The sequence below is a fragment of the Malurus melanocephalus genome, unplaced genomic scaffold, assembly GCF_030028575.1.
Source record: "Malurus melanocephalus ecotype Western Australia unplaced genomic scaffold, MMel_1.1 scaffold_0, whole genome shotgun sequence".
Taxonomy (NCBI): Eukaryota; Metazoa; Chordata; class Aves; order Passeriformes; family Maluridae; genus Malurus; species Malurus melanocephalus.
In genome coordinates this window covers 6,310,224-6,327,830 of record NW_026623232.1, presented here as the reverse complement: position 1 = coordinate 6,327,830, position 17,607 = coordinate 6,310,224, and the positions used below count along the sequence as shown (strand labels likewise).

General features: G+C 46.5%; 2 protein-coding genes across 3 annotated transcripts; one reads left to right on the top strand and one right to left on the bottom strand.

Annotated features, from left to right (window-relative positions):
- The first annotated feature begins 253 nt into the window (after window positions 1–253).
- Window positions 254–8,116, top strand: LOC130580976 (probable serine/threonine-protein kinase DDB_G0272254). Its single transcript, XM_057378862.1, has 12 exons — window positions 254–709; window positions 987–1,092; window positions 1,591–1,713; window positions 2,201–2,438; window positions 3,427–3,450; window positions 4,226–4,348; window positions 4,859–5,046; window positions 5,794–5,993; window positions 6,318–6,409; window positions 6,727–6,781; window positions 7,434–7,531; window positions 7,676–8,116. The coding sequence occupies exons 1-12, from the start codon at window positions 546–548 to the stop codon at window positions 7,888–7,890; spliced, it is 1,626 nt and encodes a 541-aa protein (XP_057234845.1). The 5' UTR covers window positions 254–545; the 3' UTR covers window positions 7,891–8,116.
- Window positions 8,117–8,471: 355 nt separating this feature from the next.
- GSTZ1 (glutathione S-transferase zeta 1) lies at window positions 8,472–17,564 on the bottom strand. Of its 2 annotated transcripts, none has more exons than XM_057379061.1 (9): window positions 17,487–17,564; window positions 14,428–14,479; window positions 13,791–13,858; window positions 12,882–12,962; window positions 12,332–12,457; window positions 11,731–11,806; window positions 10,867–10,919; window positions 9,587–9,636; window positions 8,472–8,855 (listed from the first exon to the last, which is right to left on the bottom strand). In XM_057379061.1, the coding sequence occupies exons 1-9, from the start codon at window positions 17,505–17,507 to the stop codon at window positions 8,729–8,731; spliced, it is 654 nt and encodes a 217-aa protein (XP_057235044.1). In that variant the 5' UTR covers window positions 17,508–17,564; the 3' UTR covers window positions 8,472–8,728. The 2 variants fall into 2 exon arrangements, with proteins under 2 accessions (XP_057235044.1, XP_057234960.1); XM_057378977.1 differs by lacking the exon at window positions 17,487–17,564 and adding an exon at window positions 15,024–15,127.
- Between the last annotated feature and the right edge of the window lie 43 nt (window positions 17,565–17,607).

The window sequence follows — 17,607 nt, the reverse complement described above, 5'->3', positions numbered from 1 at the left end:
GCCTCCCCGCAGGTGCAGGGCCGGGGCGGGGGATGCCGGGGCCGTCCCTCCTGCTCCGGACGCCTTAATGCCGACCCAGGGGCCCTGTGCTGCTCCCCGTGATGTTGTCTGCTCGCCGCCGAGGCTGTTCGCGGCCCGGTGGCCGGGCCCGGCAGGGCGGCCTCACTTTCTACGTGCTCTGGGCTCTGCGGGAGCCGCCGCGGCGGCTCGGCAGGTGCGGCCCGGCCCGGCCCCGGGGGCTGCGCGGACCGGCCGGCCCGTATCTGGGTGGGGTTCCTCCGGGAGCACCTGCACGCCATGCCGTGGCCCGTGTCTCCGGAGCTGCCGCTGCCCCAGCCCCTGGCTGTCTTCCTTTCCCATCGGTTATTTCCTTTACCACATCTTTGCATGGTTTCATCTTTAAATGTCACAAGCCCTCACCTTTCAACCTCCCTTGGCATAAACGTGTTTTCAGGCGTTTCCATTTTTTCCCCCTACCTTTTATTTTACTCCTTGATTACTGTCTCTTGTTTTTGTTTCCTTCCCCCTGCAGCCAGTCCAGCCAGATGGGTTTCCAGGCTTGGCTGCCCCTGCCGTTGCCAAAGCAGCTGGTGGTGTTCGGGCTGGGAGACTGGAGCTGTTACTCTCCGGACACAAGCATCGCAGTGGATGTGCTGGTGTCCCCAGGCATCACGCCCCAGCGGGTCGGCACGCTGGAGCCAACCCGCAGGTTACAGCAGGAGCTGCCAGGGTGTCAGGAGGGGCATCCTGGAAAAGCTTTCTGATCTCTGGCTTGGGCTCTATGACAGCTGGTGTCATCCCAAAGCTGCTCAGGCCTGCTGGTCCCCCACTATGGTGTTCCTCTCTAGTTATGATTCCTGCTTCCTTCTGGCTGCTTTCTTGGTTGGATTTCTTTTGGCTTTGGCTGTTACCATTTAGTATGGGAGCAGGAATTTTGTCCTGGTCAGCRTCACTTGTGGGCTGAAAAGCCATGGTCCCTTATGCAGGTCTCTGGTGTGGGAAGATGACTGGAGAACAGATATTTTCATGGCCTCGTTGAAAGAGATGGACAAAGGCAATCCTGTGAGGCTTGTCCTTACTGTCAATGGGCAGGTAAAAGATTTGACATTCTCTTCTCTTCCTGCCCAGAGTCCCAAATGTTGTCACTTCTGAGCCTCAGAACCTCCTCCCCTATGCTCTCCTTCTCTACTTCTCCAAGATAGAGCTGACAAACATGTATCTGTTAATGCATGTCTGTGCTGAGCCTGAAACCTCTGTGATGCTGCAGGCCTATCTTCTGAACACAATTTTGCCAGAACACCTTGTGTGTCAGAGGAGATGGGCAACAGAGAGCTGTTCAGTTCCGCTCTCTCCTGAGTCTTTGGTACTTAGATAGTTGTTTTACCTTCAGCTGAAGCCATTGGATTTAGCATCTTGAAGCATCTGGCTTTCCTTTTCCTTGTTTGTTTTTTTTTGTGTGGGAGAGGAAAGGCAGATTATTCCATTGCAGGGAATCTRTCTCTTGCAAGACATCTGTTTGCTCACCCTTTGTGTTGTTGGAGGCTGGCACACTTGGCATGTCCTATTATTCTGTCACTGTTCCTGCTGCAGCTGCTCCGAGGTGTCTCCAGCAGTACGCCTGCCCATCCCTTCCTTATACCAGAGACCACCCAGTCACCAGTGCTCCCAGCAGATGATAGACCCCTTGGCCAGGACTTGGAGGATTCCACTGAGGTATGTGTACTTTGGAGCCACCTTCTTGTTATTTCACTGTCACTGTAGTATCTTCTCCCTCACCAGCAGCTATTCAGTCGATGTCTAGCTGAAATATTTGCTGCCATTCTATCAGTGGAGATATGGCTCAGCAAGTTTTGGAGCCAAAGTTTTGTGCTCCATTGAAATACCTTTTGAAAGGCTGAATTTAGCAGTCGTTGAGGGGGATGATCAACCAGCCTGTTTGTTCCTAGTATAGATAGCCTTTTTATCCTTCCATATTCTAGCTGTGCCCAATAGACTGAAAGCCAACCACAGCACACAGCAGCAGATAGCTGCATTGCTCAGCATCTGTGTGGCAGCTGATACAGCTTTCATGTTGGCCTTTAAAACTCAGTGGGAAGATGAGCCTGAAAACAGTTACATGAAACTAATCTCTGGCCCAGTAATTCACAGTAGCCTCAGGTATTTTTCTTCAGGGCTGATTTGACTGGGGTTCATGTCACAGGTTAAGAGTCAGAGCTCAGAGGTGACTGCCAGAGCATCCAGGCCTGTGAAGAAGGATATCCAGCCACCAGTRAGGACCCTGGTGGTACCCTGTGCCCTGAAGTCACCATCTGGCAAGGCAGAATCCAGTGAGGTCTGGAGGAAGAGTCCTGACCAAGCACCACMAAGAGTATACTCCAAAAAGCCCAGGAAGGTTTTATTTGAACCCACAGCATCTGAGAGAGATCTTGATGAAGAAGGTAACTGGTAGCTTCCAGCTTTATTTTACAGGTCTTGTCTGAATGATCTGTCAATGCTTCTGGGCTGCAACTTGCCAGTCCATTTCTCTGTATACGTCCAAGGCATGATGGACTTGTGCGTTTGACTTTCATATACTGAGAATGGTCTTTATTCCTGGATGAACTGCTTGATGAGTTTTTGCCTGCTGGGAAAAGGCCAGAAATAGAACATCAGATATTCTTAGTGCCAACACTTTGTACCATGACATAATCCCTATCTTTTCATGCGAGTAAAAGTGTTTTATAAATGGAGGCAAATATTGTTAACTTGTTTTATAAAAGAGTAAATTGAGGCATAAGAAAGTTACCTACTCTGATGTTCTGTAACCACTGCATTAGTCTGTTTGTACCCCTACTAACAGCATACCACTTGGTTGAGAAAAGACATTTGGTTATTATTACAGTATACAGAAAATGAAAATATATATGTAATTAGTATAATTGTAGTGACTTTTCAGTAGTGAGAAGGTAACTGCCAAGGGGTTTGGAAACAAAAGTTTAGGCTTCTGGAGTGGTAAATCTGAGTCAGCTCCAGAGTGTGACCAAGTTTACATGTGAAAGTTTGACAGTAACATAGTGGTCCCCCTAAGAAATGACTTACTGGGAYTTGGCTTGCTTGTCATAAAGGCAAGTGTAGCTCCAACATAAAGTTGATTCTGCTGCAGGCAGTGTGAGAAGGGGGAAAATGGGCTTCCATCAGAGGGGAAAAATGCAATGGTGAGAGCATGATGGCAGTCAAAGGAAGTGTGCCTGCTCTTACCTATCTTCTGCATTTCTTCTGATGAGACTTAGCTCATGGTTCTTGTGTTGCACCTTGTTGCAGTGAGGTAGCTTTGTGCTGGAGGTTGGAGAAAGGAAGGAAAAAAGGGCTCTTAAACAGTGGAGCTAAGTGCTTTTTACTGTATTTCACTGCTTTCTTTATGAGGCCATCTCTATGTTTCCTCTGCAGATCTGGCAGTGAAGGAGTTGCAAGGTGAGGATTTGTTTCCTAGACCCTGGTTTGTCTTTTCAGTCACTCAGTGATGCTATTCCTTCTCTTCAATGTCAGAAGCCTCTCATGCTCCATCCTGTATCTCCCCAGTGATCAAGAGTAACAAGTAGGTTGTGTGTATGTGCTGTTCCTCTTCATGCAATTGCTCTCAGTACATGTGCATTCAGTACTGTCAGGCTCTCAAATATGTTTCTTTAGCCCCTCTGAATCTCAGACACATCTCTGGGTACATAGCTCTTTGAGGAAAWAAAGGTAAGATGTGAAACAGACTTTGATTTAAAAGTATTTTTTTAGCTTGCTCAACCAACTGCAGGGGCCTGGCAGAGGAAAGGAGGAAGAACAGAGGAATATCTCTGGAAACAGCTCCAGCTTCTGATTGTTCTGTCCTGGGCACTGATGAGCTGTCCCTGGGTAGCCACAAGGAGTAACACAGGGGGGTAGCACAACTGTGATATCACTTCTGGAGATGGCGGAATGAGTGGGGGACATCCAAGCCTGTCTGAAGTGGCAGCCTGAATGCATCCTACATCCAGCTATTTCTTGCTCCTGAAGTCTCTCTGAGAACAGCAATTATTCTCCTGAGCCAACTGAAAATATTTCTCAGGGAAAATTTTCCCCTGTTGAGGGAAGGAACCAGAGGCTCTCGCATTACCATTTCCCCCCTGTGAGCATTCAGGTGTCTGGCTCTCCCCAGCAGTGAAGGGAGGTGAGGATGTCTTGTCTGACTGCTCATGGGCCTGTGTTCTTCCCTCCTCAGGCAGTCCCAGCCCTCGGTGGTGCCATGCCATGTGCCTCAGTGACCTGGGGACAGCTGTTCTCATTGGTGGAGAAGGTGTTGACCAACAGTCCTGCAGGGATGCTCTCTGGAAGCTGGAAATTGGTGGGGACTTTAGGGCTGTCAAAAGCAATATGTTCAGTGGGACTCGAGGATAGCTCATGCAGATGGGAGGGGGTACTTGGGCATCTATCATATGGAGGAGACAGCAAAGGTGTCACATCTAGCATGTCACCAGGCTGAGGTRCCTTATGAGCTCTGGAATTGTACTTTACAGCCCTCTAGGAGTTCTGGGAAGACTTGGGGAATTTTAAGGGGTAAAAGCAACAGTGCAGTTTGCAGTCTGTGTGTGGTGACTGGTGGGGAACTGTGGATACAATTCCAGTGCCTCATGTCTTTCTGCACCTCACTGGTCTTCTCTTTCACCTTGCTGTTCCCCTTCCTTCCTTACAGAAACAATTTTGTATGAGTTCCCTCTAGCTCTGAATCAAAGGAGAAGAAGAGACAAAGGGACCAAAGTTTTGAGTAAAAATTTTTATGGCATATTCTTTAAATATAGAGAAATTAAGAGCCTTTTTGAACTCCCACACTGTGTGTCTGATGTTGCTCCCACAGACAGTGATTTATGGCTTCCAGTGGGTTTCCAGCTACAAAATGCTATGCCATCATGCTTGCATGGTCACACAGCGACCTATGACCCTGACACCAAGCGTATCTACATCTTTGGGGGCATAAGAGAGGACAAAGACCACAGCAGCATCTACATTCTGGACACAAGCACCTGGAAATGGCTCCTTGTGGCTGTGAGTACTGCATCTTTTCCAAGACAAAAGTGCAGGAGTGGGGTGGCAGGTTCTGCCTGAATGTGGCAGTTGATGTGTCCATGTCCTTAGTCCGGAAGTCTTGGTCCACTGTTGCTGCAGGTTGTCTGAGATGCATAGCCGGGCTTGACAGGTATTAGGAGGCTGTGTTGAGAAGTTACATGCTGGATAGAAGCGAGAAGCTGTGCGTACAATGAATGAAGCAATGTGAAAAAATGGTTGCTGCAGAGGGCTGTGTCTGACCGAGCTCAAGGGTAGGAGGCACTCTACAAGCAGCAGAGGGAAATGGACTCTCATTTTATATGGTACCATTGAGAGCAGCACCAGATGCTGGGGATCAAGACCTAGTCTTCTCAAATCAGGGACTGCTTTCAAATAACAGAACAGCAGGACTCTTGAGCAGAGGACCCTGTCAGCATGGGACTGTCTCTTTCCTGGCTACAGCACAAAATGGCTTTTACAGAGTAAGCCTGGATGAGATCTTTATGTTCCCTGACATCTTCTGAAGAAGGTGTGGGAGGTTGACTYCCTTCTCTTATGAGAGCATTCTGGTGGTGTAGAGCATGCAAAGAATATACTGTCTGCCTGTGCAGCAAAAATCTGGCTGGGGAGCCAATGAAGTGAAAATCCACAGTTGCCAAACTCACTGCATGATGTGGACTCCTTTTCTATGGGTCGTGCAGCAAATAATGCACTGCGTGTAACAAATACATATTGAACTTTTTCTAGGCAAAAGGGAGGATACCAGTGCTCACCTACCACAGTGCAACTATCTACCAGAAGGAGCTCTTTGTTTTTGGAGGAACTTTCCCCAAAAAGGCATCACTGGCAGTTGCACCCTGCAGCAATGTGCTCTATGTCTTCAATCCAGAGCATGAAATTTGGTATCAGCCCATTTCAGAAGGGGAGAAGCCTCTGCCTAGGCTTGGGTGAGAGTGCTGTAGTTCCAGCTATCCAAAACAGTGCAGAAAACCTCTCCTCACCTTCCCTCCCACACCAGTGTGATTTCCTAAATATTAGGTGATTGTTCTCCATTATTTAATCCTTATGATAAGGCAGTATTTAGAGCAATGTGACTCTCAGTACCTCTTGTTATAAATCCTGATGGGATTCTGTCTCTGGGCTGCAGTGGCTGTGGGTAGAGGCAGGGGTAGACTGAAGCTATGGCAACCCAACAGAAGAAGCCAAGGGTAAAATGGAAGTTTTGGTAACTTGCTGAAGATGTTTTATTCACTTGCTTTCTCTCTGCCCAGGCATTCAGCTACTCTATTGAAAAACAAGCTGCTGATTTTTGGAGGTCGGAGGACTTCTCTCTACCTCAGTGACATGCACATTCTGGATCTGGGTAAGAAAGTCTGTGCCAATTGGCTGCCTTGGGAAGGTCTGTTCTAAGACAGGGACCTGGGAGTGAGGTGTGTTCAGTGGGAAAATAGCAATAACTTTATACAAACTCCTAACTAGGCAGTGGAGATGAAAAACTGTGGGATTAAAAAAAAACCTTCCTGGGGCAATAAGGGAGGGCATGAAAAAAAAAGTGCTTTTTTTGGAAGAAGCTGGGTGATAGAGAAGGGAGGTTGTTGATGTGGCAGTGTGTGTAAGTTTTTGTCTAGTTGTGAGGCTGAGATTTTTGGACATTTCACCTGCCTTTTCTCTGGCTGTCAGGTTTCATGGAGTACACACCAGTCCCCCTCCTTGCAGGACAGCCTTCTTCACGTTGGTAAGATTCTGCTGTAGACCCAGGAGCTGTCTTCTTCTGTCATTTCTCTTTGAAGCCAAGGTGCTTGTAATCAGTTGCACATCTCTGTCCCACTAGTCAAAACACAGTAGATCTCCTTTCTGCTGCAGGGCCATGAATTCCTGTGCTGTCCTTGCTGGTGCCTGTATGGTGTGGGGGGATATTCCTTAGTCTCCCTTTCAGGCTAGGGTGAGTTTTCTGCCATGTGATAGTAAATTGCATTGCCTACTGTTTGGTCTTCACAGTACCTGGAGAAATATTGTGCCACACTGAGAAAGCAACTCCTGTACCGGGACTGTTCCTGAAGGGACACAGTTGCTCACTAGAACAATGATCTAAATCACTCTATAGCCCAGCTAGCCTGCTATCTTACCCCGCAAAGCAAAGCATAGCAGTTTCGATAGCTTCTCCTGAAATAATGAGTTGCTCTTCAGGCCTGATCATGGCCTGACCTCCAGAGGCAAACAAACATCTCTTTTAGCAAGTCAGGGCAGAGAGAAGCAGAAGTCAGTGTTCTTCCTGCAGCTTAAGCCCCAAATCTCCTGATCAGGTCTGTCCATCCCTGCCCATTGCTGATTTAGGCCATCCCAGCAGGTTTTGTTGTAGTCACCTTTTGACTTTGCATTGGTCACAGTTTTCATGCAGCTGTGGCTGTGTCGGACCAGAAGATTCTGATCAGTGGAGGCTGCAATGCCAAAGGAGCCTTACATGATGCCTTTGTCTTCCACCTAGGTGAGTGACTCTCCTGGCCTGTTTTGATACTGAAGGTGACTCTGGGGCTGCAGTGGTGTTTCTGAACACCTAGCCTAGTCCTTTTGTTTCATATCTTGCACTAGGAATGGGCTTGTCAGTATTGATAGCCTCTTTCTACTTCAGACACTCTTTCATGGAGCACAGTGATCCACCACGACCTCTGCTCTGTTCCCCGAGCTGGCCACACGTTGCTTGACCTGACTCCCGCCCACTTGGTGGATATGGACAAGGAGAACAAAGAGGAGCAGAACCTGCACACGGTGTTGGTCTTTGGGGGCTCCAACTGTGCTGGGACCTTTTATAACAGCACCGTCAAGATCCAGCTGGACCTAGGATAATGCATGATACTCAGAATGAGCCTGAACAGCAATGCTCTTCATCTGTCTAAATACAGATATGGATGGCAATAAATGAGTCCAAGCAACATGGCAGTCCAGGTAGCTATATGTAGGTGAATGCCACCTTGGTACAAGAGATCATGGGTTTGTAAAGTCTGAAGGCCATGGGTATTGTTCTCTTAGGGTACCTGATATACAGTATCTGGGCTCAGATGCCAAAACATTCGCTGGGATCTGAGCTGAGTCTGCACAAGAATACAGACACAAGGTTATGGGTTCCCATCTTGCCCTACAGTTTTTTTTAGCTGAAATTCCCAGGGTGCTTTCAGCTTTGAAGGTAATTCAGGTGTTTGTTTTTATTTGGTATGAGTGGAATGGGATTTACTCTTGCCACATGGAAAGTCCTCAGTATGTTTCTGGTTTGGAGGGAAGGTGGGGTGGGATTCCCTTGGACAACAATCTGCAGCTGAAGACTAAGGAAACAGCTAGAGCAGTATCTGAGGATGCAGAATTGGCTCAATGCCTCAAAGTTGTTSGTGGCTACATTCCCCAACCCAAAGGCATACAGAGGGAACTTGTGATCATTATGGATACTTTTGCTTTAATCTGCTTCATGGAGATAGAAAAAAATTGTAGCTGTAGGCATTCCAGCATAGGCATAGCTCCTGTAAGCCATCCATACTATTTCCACGTCCTCTGTCCTTCTTCCCATCCAGATGAAAGGGAGACATTAGTACCAGGCATTCCTTCTGGTGCTGAAGTCCTACTCAAACTGCAGGTGTTGTCTTCTCTACCATGCTACCATGCCAGCTTTCTAGATTTAATGACTAGAAAGGCTTCAGGCTCGCAGCTCTGCAGGAGTATCTGGCTGCCGGGAAGGGTGGCTTATTTTGAAGGCCTCTAACTCCAAGAGAGCTTTATTTATTCTGGTTATTGTGGGATATGGACCCATGTCCACTTTGAATCTGCAAAATGAAAAGAATTTATGAAGTACTATGAGTTGGTGAGCCAGTGTAGAAATGAGCAGGAGTGTAGAACAGTGTGATAGGCCTGCCCAGTATGGGAGAATCTCACAGGTATTTACACTAACAGGAAAGGTTCATCCTTGTAGGTTTAAAAAATGCTAAAAAGATCAGTCAGTGTCTGGAGAGGTTGTAAAGTCTCCTTCTCTAGAGGTGCTCAAACCCATCTGGATGCAATCCTGTGCCACTTCCTCTAGCAGGGAAATTGGACTGGATAACCTCCAGAATTCCCTTCAAACCCCAATGATTGTGTGATCTTCACCAGGCTTTTACATAGTGTGCAAGGTAGAAAGACACTGCTTTTCCTGGGAAACATACAGCCACTACTTGTATGGGATTAAGGCTTTAAACAAATAAAGTCTGATTAATCTTTTCCTCCTGCGTGTAGTGTAGAGAATGGAGCAAACAGGGACAGAGARTGTGACAACCTCAGATTTTCTAAGGACATAGATCAGGTTTTCCCAAGGCTCTCCAGGAGGAGACCACAGCTCTTTACTTCCAAAAAAAGACAGTATTTATGAAATAAGAAAATTCATGGAGAGAAGACCCATAACATAGGGCAGGCAGGAGGGATACTTTTTTAACAGGCACAAGGAGCAGCAGAAGGTAAGCTCTGATAGCCCAGCATAAGGTGTAGGTGTGTTGAAGAATGTCTTAGGCTTAGCCTTAATTACCTTTCAGCATTGGCAACTTGAGGTGCTAAACAMAGATCAGCCATGGAAACCTGCAAATGTAGCAGAGAAAAGGGGTAAGAGTAACTCACAGCCTGTCCCATTACACTTCACACTGGTGGCAGACTTTGAGACTGGGACTGAAATGATTTTATCAGCCAGTACAGAGGAGCTGTCATGACAATCTAATTTTTTAATTCAGCATTAATAATATAGCAGCAGTACAAGAAAAAGAACTTCATAGTTGAAACCATCAGCTTTTAGGCAGTTTTATATTTACCAGCTGATCATTATGACCTCAAGGACACTGTGCTTCTATAGCAACTGCCTCAGAGCAAACAGGCCTGCTGGCAAGCTGCAGAGGGAGAAGAGTGTTTGCATGGCTGGGAAAAGATAAGTAAATTTTGCTTGTTTGCACTGCTGGAGTATCAAGCAAGTCCTGCCAATGTCAAGACTTGGTATGTGATAGGGCTCTGCACACAGGCTCAAGGACTTGCAATCTAAAAAGAAGACTCAAGGACAATGCTGCTGGCTGCCTATCTGCACAGACAGAGGCAGCTGCTCCCCTGCTCCCCAGGCCACAAAGCCCTCTCAGAGCTCATGTTATTCTCCAGCATTAATTTTTCTAAGTAGCCTTCACCTACGAAGGGCTCCCCGAGGCTGCTACTAGACAATCCTCTGCATCCCAGGATATTGCAGGAGCCCTCTTTTTTTCTAAAGATTTTACAGGAAAGATCCATTTGCCTGCCAGCAAAACTAATAAATGGAAGAGGTCTGAACTGCCTCTAGTTTGGTAAGGGTCAGAACAATTTTTATGTGAGCTCTGTGAAATCTGTCTATGTTAAAACTGGACCATCAGAGCAGAAAAATACAAGTTGGTTAAAGGTTCCATAGAACAGAGCTAAGAACCGAACCCACATTTCTTGAGCCAAGCTTTGCCCCATGACAGGACACTTTGAAATCCAAATCCCATAAAGATGAAATATATATCATAATTTCCCACATCCTCCAGTACCAGCCAGAGCTTAGATAGGTGTAGAATCTGGCAATTAGCAGGTTATAGGCAGGGACAAGTAAACATCTCCATACTCTCTGCAAGTCAGTAATGGCCTAAGTAGGATTAATACAGCAGCTTTTCCTTATGGTGAAGGCACTGCATGTAACTCTAGGCACTGGATGGGGTTGTGGTTTTGTCTCCTCAACTCATTTTCTTTCCCATTTTAGAGGAAAATACTGGGGTTTTCAGTTGTGCAATGGCACACAGTGCTCTCTTGGGTACTTACTTCATCCCCCACACAGTAGCGTCCAGCAGTGTGCTGCAGAATCTGCTCCAGTGCTGTCAAGAGAGATGGTACACTGGAGTGAGGCACTGAAAACTCAATTGAAAGGGAACTTTCTAGACTGGGARTTATGAACAAGGGCATTTTAACCCTGAGCTGAAAAAAGAGCAATTTGGGACAGAATCTAGATGGAGCAGAAATATTACTATAGTTATGGGAGTCCTTAGGGTTCTTCAGCTTTTTTGGACCCAGGGTGATTTCAGCTGCTTCAGACAATGCACCTGAAAMACTAATGAGGATAATGAAGAAGTATATGATTGGGGAGAGGAAAAATGCAAAAGTTCAGTCAGTTTTTGTCTGTCAGAAGGGAAGATGGGCCTGTCGTTGCAGTACATGGGGGAAAGGGTTTTGAGGAAACAAAAAGCACTTTCTTTCTCCCAAAGAGGCAAAGAAAAACTCTGCTACTTGCTAGACTCTGTGGGAGTTTGCCATCAGATGTCTGATTACAAAAGCGCATATATATATATATATATGTAGAACTTCGGAAGTGCTGTGAGCCATCATGAGCCATCATGGTTTAGAGTGAATCAACTGCTGTAGTGTGCAGGATGCCCCCAGGCCTCTCCTCTTTTATGTGCAGCAGTGGAAGTGTTCTGTGAACATCTTTGCTCTGAGATCCTGGGGAGCTACCAGTCCTGGACAAGGGACTCTGGGCAGTAAGAGCACTATCTTTGCCAACAAGGCAGGACCCCAGCACACCAGCCTAGGAAGATCTTTGGTTCTACTTGAAAAGGCAAGTAGAATGCCAGCAGTGCAGCATTTTGTAAGGTCAGCCAAAATGTTGATCATTTTGGATGTTGGATATACCTTGAAAGCCAGATGCGATACAGTTCTGGGCCCACTCCATTTTTTTCTCCCCCATTTGYTTCAGGACACTCAGGTTCTGTGAAGGCAAAGCAATCTCTAGGTTAGATGACTACTGCTGGCTGGATCTTGCCCGCTGTGTCCTCCAGTGGAGGAAAAGGGAGTTGAGGAGTTGCCAAGGCTGAACCCTTGGCCCGAGTTTAGTTGGTTGGGTCAGCCCTGACCTCACCTTCACCAAGTCATGCACCCTGCTGTATCTTTCTCTTGGCACTACCCTTCTGTAACAGTTGCCAGGGTATCCCTTTGCCTCTTTTCTTTGGGTTGCTCAATTCCCTTCTTCCTAAAATGTCCTAGAACCAGCAGTAAAACCATATTCAGCTCTTTCTGGAAAGAACCTGGGGTGCTATAGGATTTGCTGTGTTGGAAATACTGTATTGTTGCCATTGGCAGATCAGGCAGAGGTTAGGCAGAGATTTTATTTGCTAGCACACCAGTCTGAAGTTCTGCCACCCTGTTGGCTGGCAACAATTTAAAGAGACTGTGCATTTCAGAAACAGAAATCCTTTCTGATTTTCTCATTTGCATGGATCTGACAAGGTAGTACCTGGAGCGGTTGGATGCCAGAGACAATATGATCAGCGATCATTCTGACTTGGGCTCTCTTCTTTGGATCTTGGGGCAGAAGCCTGGGGTTAGGATGTGTCTCTTCCAGATAATTAATTATGGCTAGCTGTAATGAACAAAGAGATAATGGGAGATTATTGGCGAGCCAAATCTTTGAATTCTGCATTTTGTTACCAATTCAARGAATAGAATAACCCCTCTGACATCTGCCTGTGACCTTGCTGTCATTTGGTCCAGCTGTAATTCAGGCAAACCATGAAACATCCATCTAAGTCAGACTACAAACTGCCCAGTTTGTAGTATAACTCCCAGRAAGGTGGACTTATAAACTAAAGCAGAATTTAACTTAAATACTTGACAGTAGTTTCCCATCAAAAACTGTGCTATTTCTATTCCCAAGTGGGATCATAAATGCTATCTCTTCCAAAGTATAGATGAAAGCTGTGAGGAAAAAGACAGTGCAAACCATCCTGTCCTGMCTGGGCAGCATGTTGGAGTGAAAGGTTAACAGGGATGTGATGATAACTCACTGACTGAGAAAGGGTGATGCCATCAATTTTCAAGGCTGGGACTTGCTGCATTGGATTCAGTGCCTTGAATTCAGCAGAAAACTGTAGAAACAAACCTGAGATTACTCTACAGCAATAAGAAATTATTCTTCCTTGATTTCTTCTCCCAGAACCCAGCTACCAGTTTTTTTTTCTCTCTCCTTTATGTTAAGCTTTGCAGTAAATTATGCTGCATTATTAGCYTACAGCAAGCTCTGTGTGGGGCTCAGGGATCCTTGCATCCAGGGCCAAACTGCCTTATTGCTTGATAAAGCATCCCTGCAATGCCCAGGATGGGTGGTGTTGCCACCTGCCATCACCTGTTATCAGTGCCACCATTACTGTCCWGGTTCTCCAACTCTGCCTTAGCCCAAACTGGTACATTGAGCTGTGGTACTATGAGGTACCTCCTATGGACCCCTAAGTAAGGTCTCTTTTGTGAAGATCTCTTTTGACAACCCACGTCTTTCCTTTGCAATATTCCCCTGCAATATAATTTAGCATCTTTTGTACACCACCTACCCCCACCCCCACACACTTTCAGGTGCTAATTGAGTGAGGTTGAGTCTGTTTRAAGTGCAGTGCAGCTTCTCTGAAATCTGTGTGCCAGATCTATTTAGCTGTATCATGGTAAGCACGAGCAAAAGATCTTCAGCCTTATGAATTCAGTCACAAATGTTTGAGAGAGGAAAAGGCCTCTAGTCTCCACCAGACATACTCTCCCTCTTTATCACATGCCAGGGAATAGTGGCTGAAAACAACAATTAATTACAGAGAMGCAGTAAGGAATTCAGTAACTTTGCCTGTGAACTTTCTAGCGCTAATCCCGAGTCTCCTAATGATCCCCAAGTTCAATAGCCCTGGAGAGAACAGTGGAATCTCTATTCTTACCTGCTGCCCTCCATCCTTAATGAGGTTCACTGGGACCAGGTCATAGGAAATTCCTTTCAGAGCCAGTGCTAGGGAGAGCAGAGTGTACAGCTTCAGACAGGTACACTGGGACCAGTTTCATGGGCTCAGGGAAATGTTAGCATCGATATTTGAAAAAAGACCTTATCCCGCAAAGAGGGTGGCCTGAGTCCACTGTGAAGATGGTGCTCTGGCAAATGAAGGACTGAAGTACTAAAGATCAGTCCTGGCAAAACCACTGCATTTTTCAAAATAAGCTTTACAACTCTTTGCAGCACAGCCCTTCCTGATTTTGCTTAGACAGGGCAGGGAGCCATGTGCTCATTCATAAAACCTATGTGTCTCAGTAAAAGCAGGGACCMTTCCCAGCCCTGCTTAGCTCTCAAGACCTGGGCAGGCCAGAGTCTGAGGCAGTATCACAAAGCCCTCTTATCTTTTCCCCTCTATTCCACCTGCTCCTGGTATGCTGCAGGGTTCCACTCTCTCCTGGTAGGGGAATGCCTCACCGGGTTCATGTTTGCTGACCTCTCTGTTAATAAGTGATGGATTAATGGGGTTAGTGGAGGGAAGGATACTCCAATACTAAGACAAAAAAAGAGAGATCARCACTGGATCTTACCGATTCGCACTCTCCAAGAACAGGAACTTCGGAAATAACTGTAAAGTATCGGCTGAGAAGAGAAAGATAAAATGGTTATATGCTGGGAGCACCAGACTGTTGTAAGGAGAAGAATGCAGGAGCAGAAAGCATTTCAGGAACTCTTAAGACAGAGAAGAGCAATGTTTGGAGGAGAGAGGGCTCCTTTCTGAAAGTAGCTATTCCTGATGTAGGCATAAAGGTAGCATCACTGTCTCTCAGCCTTCTGGGTATTTAGTTGCACCTGATGTTTCCAGCAATGTACAACTGACTTTGAAATTATTCCCTATAAAGCTTCCCTCTTTGTCCCTATCCAGTATTGCTAACTTCTAACCCATCTTAGATTTCTGAAATAATTTCYACACTGATTATGGAAAGGCCAACAAGCACTTGCTCTGGGTTATTTGCATGGAATGAAATAGCTTTTCCAGTCATGCATGGAAAAGCCAGATCTCTTTCCCRACAAGAAGAGCTGCTGCTGTTTGAGATGAAAACATGAGGACACATAATTCCTGTCTACCTGAATTATAACACTGAGGCAGCCTTTCCAGACACTTCCACCCTGTCCAAACTCTTACCTTTTCAGATGGCATGGTTAAGTGTGTGCAGTCGTCTCCACAAAATGAAAACAATCTCAGTGTTTTCTCTTTTAACTCAGCTGGAATGGGGGATGGCTTCTCTCCTAAAACCAATGAGGAAAGGACTATGCCCCGCAGTCCGTGCCCAGATCAGCCAGTCAGATTCAATCCTGAGTCACTGCAGTCACCCTCTCCCAGCCCTGATGTCAAAACCATTAACCAGATTGAAACTTGGAGGTACATTTGGGAACCATTCTTATTTCCCTAACTTTTAATCCAGAAACAAGTAAGATATCTAGAAAACTTCCCATGCTTTCCCAGTCAGCAGTTGCCAATGCAGAAATCTAACCCTGGAGAGCTGCATGCAGAATTTCCATTTCACTAGGGAATGGCTGCTGGCTCCTGGAACAGGGACTGCCTTTGCAGGGAGGTCCCTTACTGTGCTCCTGTGTTCCTCCTCCCACCAGTACTGGTCAGTGTAGGGGATTTTCTACATTGCAGATGTGGGAGAAGCTGCTACTCTGTTCCCACACCAGCTTAATGCAAAATAAAAAGATCTTTCTTTGTGTGTCATGGTCTTTTCTTTCCATGCAGGAAATTGTTACTCATGTATGTCTCTAAATGAACCTGTAATCATGTCTCTCCTTGCTTACACAGATCCCATGGCATGTCATGGATCTCTGTGTCTCTACCCTCCCAAAATGCATAGAAAGTTTTCCAGAGACTAGCAGCAAGACAAAAGAAAGCAGGGATATGCYCAATGATAGTCTGTCAACAGAAAACCAGAGAGACGGAGGATCTCCATGGTTCAGTCCTCTTTGTAAACTTGATGCTTCTCTTACAGTTTAGATTGGTTCAAATGAATTTAAATGAGGTATTCCTTTGACTAGATTCCTCAAATTTACTAGAAAATTATTTATAAGCAAGRAGGAAAGTGATGGCAGTACTGGCAACATTTTAGTGGACAAAATATTTACTTATTTCCTTAAATTCTCTGCTCCTGGGATCAGGCCATTGGATATATCACCTATGTTCGTTTTTCAAATGTCCAGCCTGCTGGGTTGCAGGGAAAGAAACAGAAACTATGGCTTCAAAAGAGAAACATAAAGCATTCATGGCAAACTAATTTTACTTGCTTTTCCTGAGGATCTTGTTAATAATTTTTTGCTTAAAAATTCATGTCCTTTACCACATCTGTTTTGGACTCTGGTTCTCAGCTGGCAGAGACATTTCTCCTGATTCTCTCTGCAGATCTTTTTTTGTTTTACCGCCTGTGCTATCATTTGGAATAAACTGTGCTAAGCTAATTGCTTTGCTCTATAATTCAAGGCCCTGGGAGATTTTTCCAAAAAGAACATGGAAAACAACCCATCATTCAGTTGGGAAATGTCTCCAGAGGCTAGCGCCTGGAGTGATCCCTTGGGTTTATGCTGTTTTGTTCCCAGCAGCAGGGCAGATCGCAGGCAAAAATAATCAGCTAAGTAAAGACCAGACACAGCAGAAATGTTTTGTCCTCAGTGGACAGGTCSCAGAGTGACACTGTATCTTCAGAGGAAATGTATCAGAAGAAATGCTGAGCATGGGCCAGGGAAGTATCAGGAAAGAACTTACTGCATTTACAAYCCTGTGGATAAAATCCCCATAAACTGCAGCGTAGACTGGTTGGAGCTGGGATGATAGCAGGACAGCATTTGCTTGATGTCTACTGAGATTTCTGGTTTGGTTCTGTTTTCATTTCTGGCAGTCAGTGAGGAAAGTTTGGGCTTAAATACCAGTCCAGAGTAAAAGTTTTGGAAATGCATTTCAGTATTGTGAAAAAYGGAAGGAACAACCCAGGCTTTGTGTGTTGACCTCTCAGGCTTCTTGTCTTCTTCAGTATGTTCTCTGGATATCATCTCTTTCCAGGCGATATAGGGGATGCACCTGGAAAGGCCAAATCTCTGACACCCATCAAGCCCAGCAGCCTGCACATATACCCTGCTCCTTGGAGGCTGGCACAGGGGAAACCTCGAAGTCTGAAAGGCACTGCTTGTACCCCGCTGGGTTCAAATGTAAAGCACAAAGAAGAGATTTGCTCCTAAATTCTCAGTATCTCTGCAGTAGGACTTGTTGTTAACAGTGCACGCAAATAAAATATGGTAAGTAAGCACCACCATTAAAAGCATTAGCACACTAAAGCATTTTATTTAGCGTAGGGGAAAATCCCTTGCTTTCCACTGCGACAGAGCCAGGTGCAGGCCGGGATGCGCGCAGTCCTCCCGGGAACGGCCAACCGGCCTTCTCGGGGTGCCGGCGCACCATGAGCCGATCTTGGCCGCGATCCCTGTCAGCCGCCACAGCCGGCGGCAGGGCCGAAGGCGGAAAGCCGCCGCCCCAAGCCCCGCTCCCTYCGGCTCTGGCGCCGCCATCGCCCCCCGCTCCCGTCCCGCCCCGCGGGCAGAGCGCGGAGCCAGCGCCGCGTACCTTGGCGGCGGCAGCGCTCATCGCCGTCCCGGCTCCGCTCAGGGCCCGGCGGTGGCCCGGCTCCGCATCCCCGGGACTGCATCCCCCGGCGTGCCCCGCGCCCCGCCCCGCACTCCGTGCC